The sequence below is a fragment of the Heterodontus francisci genome, chromosome 3 (genome assembly GCF_036365525.1).
Source record: "Heterodontus francisci isolate sHetFra1 chromosome 3, sHetFra1.hap1, whole genome shotgun sequence".
NCBI lineage: Eukaryota > Metazoa > Chordata > Chondrichthyes > Heterodontiformes > Heterodontidae > Heterodontus > Heterodontus francisci.
In genome coordinates, this window is record NC_090373.1 from 191461570 (window position 1) to 191467569 (window position 6000).

Sequence of the window (6000 nt, forward strand, 5' to 3'; positions counted from 1 at the left end):
AGACGGAGACAGAGAAGTCGAGGAAGGGAAGGGAAGTGTCGGAGATGGACCATGTAAAGGTGAGAGAAGGGTGGAAATTGGAAGCAAAGTTGATAAAGTTTTCCAGTTCAGGGCGGGAGCAGGAAACGGCACTGATAGTCATCAATGTACCGGAAAAAGAGTTGGGGGAGGTGGCCTGAGTAGGACTGGAATAAAGAATGCTCGACATATCCCACAAAAAGACAGGCATAACTAGGACACATGCGGGTACCCATAGCAACACCTTTTACTTGAAGGAAGTACGTGGAGTTGAAGGAGAAGTTGTTCAATGTGAGAACAAGTTCAGCCAGGCGGAGGAGGGTGGTGGTGGATGGGGACTGGTTGGGCCTCTGTTCCAGGAAGAAGCGGAGAGCCCTCAAACCATCCTGGTGGGGGATGGAGGTGTAGAGCGATTGGACGTCCATAGTGAAGAGGAGGCGGTTGGGACCAGGAAACTGGAAATTGTCAAAATGACGTAGGGCGTCAGAAGAGTCACGGATGTAGGTGGGAAGAGACTGGACCAGCGGAGAAAAGATAGAGTCAAGATAGGAAGAAAAAAGTTCAGTGGGGCAGGAGCAGGCTGACACAATGGGTCTGCCGGGACAGTCCCGTTTGTGGATTTTGGGAAGGAGGTAGAAGCGGGCTGTCCGGGGTTGCGGGATTATGAGGTTGGAAGCTGTAGGGGGAAGATCTCCAGAGGAGATGAGGTCAGTGACAGTCCTTTGGACGGTGGCTTGATGTTCGGTGGTGGGGTCATGGTCCAGAGGGAGGTAGGAAGAAGTGTCCGTGAGTTGGCGTTGAGCTTCTGCAAGGTAGAGGTCGGTACGCCATACAACAACAGCACCACCCTTGTCTGCAGGTTTGATGACCATGTCGGGGTTAGACCTGAGAGAACGGAGTGCCTCAAGTTCAGAGGGGGACAGGTTAGAGTGAGTGAGGGGGGCAGAGAAATTGAGACAACCAATATCTCGCCGACAGTTTTCAATGAAGAGATCAAGAGCGGGTAAGGGGCCGGGGGAGGGAGAATGCTGGAGGGGGGTGAATGGGTCTACTGATCGGGGGGAGGATTCCTGGTCAAAGAAGTGAGCCCGGAGGCGGAGGCAACGGAAGAAGAGCTCAACGTCATGCCGAGCGCGAAATTCATTGAGATGGGGACGTAAGGGGATAAAACTGAGACCTTTGCTGATTTGAACTGTTGTGTAATATATTTTTACAAATGTTATAAATAAAGTATATTTTTGTAAGTTAGAGGTATTGTCTTTCAGATGAGATATTAAAATGAGACCCTTTCAGTCCCTCTCAGGTGGATGTAAAATATCCCCTGGCAATATTCTGAAGAACGGGGGAGTTATCCCTGGTGTCCTGACCAATGTTTTCCCCTGAACAAACATCATTTAAAAATCGATTATATATCACTGTGCAATTATCTGTCCCGTTTTCTACATTTCAACGGTGACTACACGTCAGAAGTATTTAATTGGCTGTGAATAGAGGTGTTATCGGAAGCTTTTGACTGTCTTCGGTATCTCAGTGTCGGACTTTGTTAACTATGCAAGTTCTTATGTAAAAGTCTTTTTGAACAAAATACCAGTTGCTTGTGGATTCAAAGCATCTGCAAACTCTTCTCTTTCATTCTTAGGTCTGTTCCCTGAGCATATGATTGAGGTAATGAGTCGTGAGCTCTCCTTGGAATGTGACTATGAAAGGGAAGCAGCCTGTTACAAGCAGTTCAGGTACAGTTGTGACTGTGTGTGCTGCTGAAGGGTTATCCCCTCCCCACACAGATCTGGAGCACGAACACCTGTCGCGACTACAACGTGGGGCCCTTGAGTCAGGATATATTCAGTAATGACAGGAAGCCAAACCAACAGCAACTTCCCTGAAGGGCCTTCATAGAGGGCAGAATGCAAATAATTGAGTGTGGGATAAAAACAAGAAATGCTGGAAATATTCAGTAGGTCTGGCAGCATCTGTGGAGAGAGAAGCAGAGTTAACGTTTCAGGTCAATGACACTTCTTCAGAACTTCACAGATGCCAGACCTGCTGGGTATTTCCAGCATTTCTTGTTTTTATTTCAGATTTCCAGCATCCGCAGTATTTTGCTTTTATTAAATTGAGTGGGGTTCAGCAGTGAGCTGATGCAGAGGATGTCTCCTCACTCTTTCCGCCCCCCCCCCCACCCCCACCCGAGTCTGTGGAAGAAGTTGTCTTTAAAATAACATTTAACTGCTTAAATGTCCAAAGTTTGGCCCAGAAATAGACTGGAACAGCTTTGAAAAGTTGTGTACTGGTAGCTCCAACAGAATGTGTTGTACATTTACATTTGGGAGCAGGTTTACAGCAGAACAGTAACGGTCACGTGTGAAAGGCCAGGAGCAGGTCTGGTCCTTCTGTAAAGCCGATAAACTTTATTTAGACTGAATATCATTCACCATTTTATTCTAAATAATGCAGAGTTGTTGGGATTGAAGTTTGAATGGCCGACCAACATTAGGAGAGCAAGGTTAATGAACAGCGTTTGTGTTCCTATATCTTTGGGAGCTGGTTCTGATGCAGGTGTGAGTGAAGCAATGGTGAATGGACTCCGATTTCCCTGCTTGCACACTTGCAACGAAAGCTACTTTCCCCAAAAATGATTCAAATCCAAGAGTGGCCATAGGCTCTCAACCTTGTGCCAGAGGGGGCCTCTGCCCCTGGACACTGCTGAGACCCATACCCTGACTGTGCTTGGAGAGAGAGAGTGTGAGAGAGAGTGTGAGAGTGGCAGTACTTGTGGGAGAGAGGGGGGGGGTGAGCACTTGGGAGCGAGAGGGGGCGGTGCTTGGGAGAGAGAGGGGGCAGGGCTTGAGAGGGAGGGAGAGAGAGGGGGGGCAGGGCTTGGGAGGGAGAGAGGGGGCAGGGCTTGAGAGGGAGAGAGAGAGGGGGCAGGGCTTGGGAGGGAGAGAGAGAGGGGGCAGGGCTTGGGAGGGAGAGAGAGAGGGGGCAGGGCTTGGGAGGGAGAGAGAGAGGGGGCAGGGCTTGGGAGGGAGAGAGAGAGGGGGCAGGGCTTGGGAGGGAGAGAGAGGGGGGGCAGGGCTTGAGAGGGAGGGGGAGAGAGAGGGGGGGCAGGGCTTGAGAGGGAGGGGGAGAGAGAGGGGGGGCAGGGCTTGAGAGGGAGGGGGAGAGAGAGGGGGGGCAGGGCTTGAGAGGGAGGGGGAGAGAGAGGGGGGGGCAGGGCTTGAGAGGGAGGGAGAGAGGGGGCAGGGCTTGAGAGGGAGGGAGAGAGGGGGCAGGGCTTGAGAGGGAGGGAGAGAGGGGGCAGGGCTTGAGAGGGAGGGAGAGAGGGGGCAGGGCTTGAGAGGGAGAGAGAGAGGGGGCAGGGCTTGAGAGGGAGAGAGAGAGGGGGCAGGGCTTGAGAGGGAGAGAGAGAGGGGGCAGGGCTTGAGAGGGAGAGAGAGAGGGGGCAGGGCTTGAGAGGGAGAGAGAGAGGGGGCAGGGCTTGAGAGGGAGAGAGAGAGGGGGCAGGGCTTGAGAGGGAGAGAGAGAGGGGGCAGGGCTTGAGAGGGAGAGAGAGAGGGGGCAGGGCTTGAGAGGGAGAGAGAGAGGGGGCAGGGCTTGAGAGGGAGAGAGAGAGGGGGCAGGGCTTGAGAGGGAGAGAGAGAGGGGGCAGGGCTTGAGAGGGAGAGAGAGAGGGGGCAGGGCTTGAGAGGGAGAGAGAGAGGGGGCAGGGCTTGAGAGGGAGAGAGGGAGGGGGCAGGGCTTGAGAGGGAGAGAGGGAGGGGGCAGGGCTTGAGAGGGAGAGAGGGAGGGGGCAGGGCTTGAGAGGGAGAGAGGGAGGGGGCAGGGCTTGAGAGGGAGAGAGGGAGGGGGCAGGGCTTGAGAGGGAGAGAGGGAGGGGGCAGGGCTTGAGAGGGAGAGAGGGAGGGGGCAGGGCTTGAGAGGGAGAGAGGGAGGGGGCAGGGCTTGAGAGGGAGAGAGGGAGGGGGCAGGGCTTGAGAGGGAGAGAGGGAGGGGGCAGGGCTTGAGAGGGAGAGAGGGAGGGGGCAGGGCTTGAGAGGGAGAGAGGGAGGGGGCAGGGCTTGAGAGGGAGAGAGGGAGGGGGCAGGGCTTGAGAGGGAGAGAGGGAGGGGGCAGGGCTTGAGAGGGAGAGAGGGAGGGGGCAGGGCTTGAGAGGGAGAGAGGGAGGGGGCAGGGCTTGAGAGGGAGAGAGGGAGGGGGCAGGGCTTGAGAGGGAGAGAGGGAGGGGGCAGGGCTTGAGAGGGAGAGAGGGAGGGGGCAGGGCTTGAGAGGAAGAGAGAGAGGGGGAAGGGCTTGAGAGGGAAGGAGAGGGAGGGAGGGAGAGAGAGAGGGGGCAGGGCTTGAGAGGGAGAGAGAGATGGGGCAGGGCTTGAAAGGGAGGGAGGGAGAGAGGGGCTTGAAAGGGAGGGAGGGAGAGAGGGGGTGCAGGGCTTGAAAGGGAGGGAGGGAGAGAGGGGGGGCAGGGCTTGAGAGGGAGGGAGAGAGAGGGGGCAGGGCTTGAGAGGGAGGGAGAGAGAGGGGGCAGGGCTTGAGAGGAAGGGAGAGAGAGAGGGGAAGGGCTTGAGAGGGAAGGAGAGGGAGGGAGAGAGAGAGGGGGCAGGGCTTGAGAGAGAGAGGGGGCAGGGCTTGAGAGGGAGGGAGAGAGAGAGGGGGCAGGGCTTGAGAGGGAGGGAGAGAGAGAGGGGGCAGGGCTTGAGAGGGAGGGAGAGAGAGGGGGGCAGGGCTTGAGAGGGAGGGAGAGAGAGAGGGGGCAGGGCTTGAGAGGGAAGGAGAGAGAGGGGGCAGGGCTTGAGGGAGGGAGAGAGAGAGAGGGGGCAGGGCTTGAGAGGGAGAGAGAGATGGGGCAGGGCTTGAGAGGGAGGGAGAGAGAGATGGGGCAGGGCTTGAGAGGGAGGGAGGGAGAGAGAGATGGGGCAGGGCTTGAGAGGGAGGGTGGGAGAGAGAGATGGGGCAGGGCTTGAGAGGGAGGGAGAGAGAGATGGGGCAGGGCTTGAGAGGGAGGGAGAGAGAGATGGGGCAGGGCTTGAGAGGGAGGGAGAGAGAGAGGGGGCAGGGCTTGAGAGGGAGGGAGAGAGAGAGAGGGGGCAGGGCTTGAGAGGGAGGGAGAGAGAGAGGGGGCAGGGCTTGAGAGGGAGGGAGAGAGAGAGGGGGCAGGGCTTGAGAGGGAAGGAGAGGGAGGGAGAGAGAGTGAAGGGGCAGGGCTTGAGAGGGAGGGAGAGAGAGAGAGAGAGAGAGAGAGAGGGGGCAGGGCTTGAGGGAGGGAGAGAGAGAGAGAGAGAGAGAGGGGGCAGGGCTTGAGGGAGAGAGAGATGGGGCAGGGCTTGAGAGGGAGGGAGAGAGAGAGGGGGCAGGGCTTGAGAGGGAGGGAGAGAGAGAGGGGGCAGGGCTTGAGAGGGAGGGAGAGAGAGAGGGGGCAGGGCTTGAGGGAGGGAGAGAGAGAGAGAGGGGGGGCCGGGCTTGAGGGAGGGAGAGAGGGGGCAGGGCTTGAGAGGGAGGGAGAGAGAGGGGGGGCAGGGCTTGAGAGGGAGGGAGAGAGAGAGAGGAGGGGCAGGGCTTTAGAGGGAGGGAGAGAGAGAGAGAGAGGGGGCAGGGCTTGAGAGAGAGAGAGAGAGAGGGGGCAGGGCTTGAGAGAGAGAGAGAGAGGGGGGGCAGGGCTTGAGAGAGAGAGAGAGAGGGGGCAGGGCTTGAGAGAGAGAGGGGGCAGGGCTTGAGAGGGAGGGAGAGAGAGAGGGAGAGGGGGGGCAGGGCTTGAGGGGGAGGGGGCAGGGCTTGAGAGGGAGGGATAGAGAGAGGGGGCAGGGCTTGAGAGGGAGGGAGAGAGAGAGGGGGCAGGGCTTGAGAGGGAGGGAGAGAGAGAGGGGACAGGGCTTGAGAGGGAAGGAGGGAGAGAGGGGGGCAGGGCTTGAGAGGGAGGGAGAGAGAGAGAGGGGGCAGGGCTTGAGAGGGAGGGAGAGAGAGAGAGGGGGCAGGGCTTGAGAGGGAGAG

The 6000-nt window shown here is 57.8% G+C and overlaps 1 protein-coding gene across 2 annotated transcripts in view; it reads left to right on the forward strand.

Annotated features, from left to right (window-relative positions):
• The window catches only part of coq8aa (coenzyme Q8A, genome duplicate a), a 92498-nt gene that overhangs the window by 75347 nt on the left and 11151 nt on the right, over positions 1-6000 (forward strand). For both annotated transcript variants that reach the window (XM_068027934.1, XM_068027933.1), the window contains exon 10: positions 1658-1751. In XM_068027934.1, the coding sequence (XP_067884035.1) occupies positions 1658-1751 (94 nt within the window). The remainder of the gene's footprint in view (positions 1-1657; positions 1752-6000) is intronic.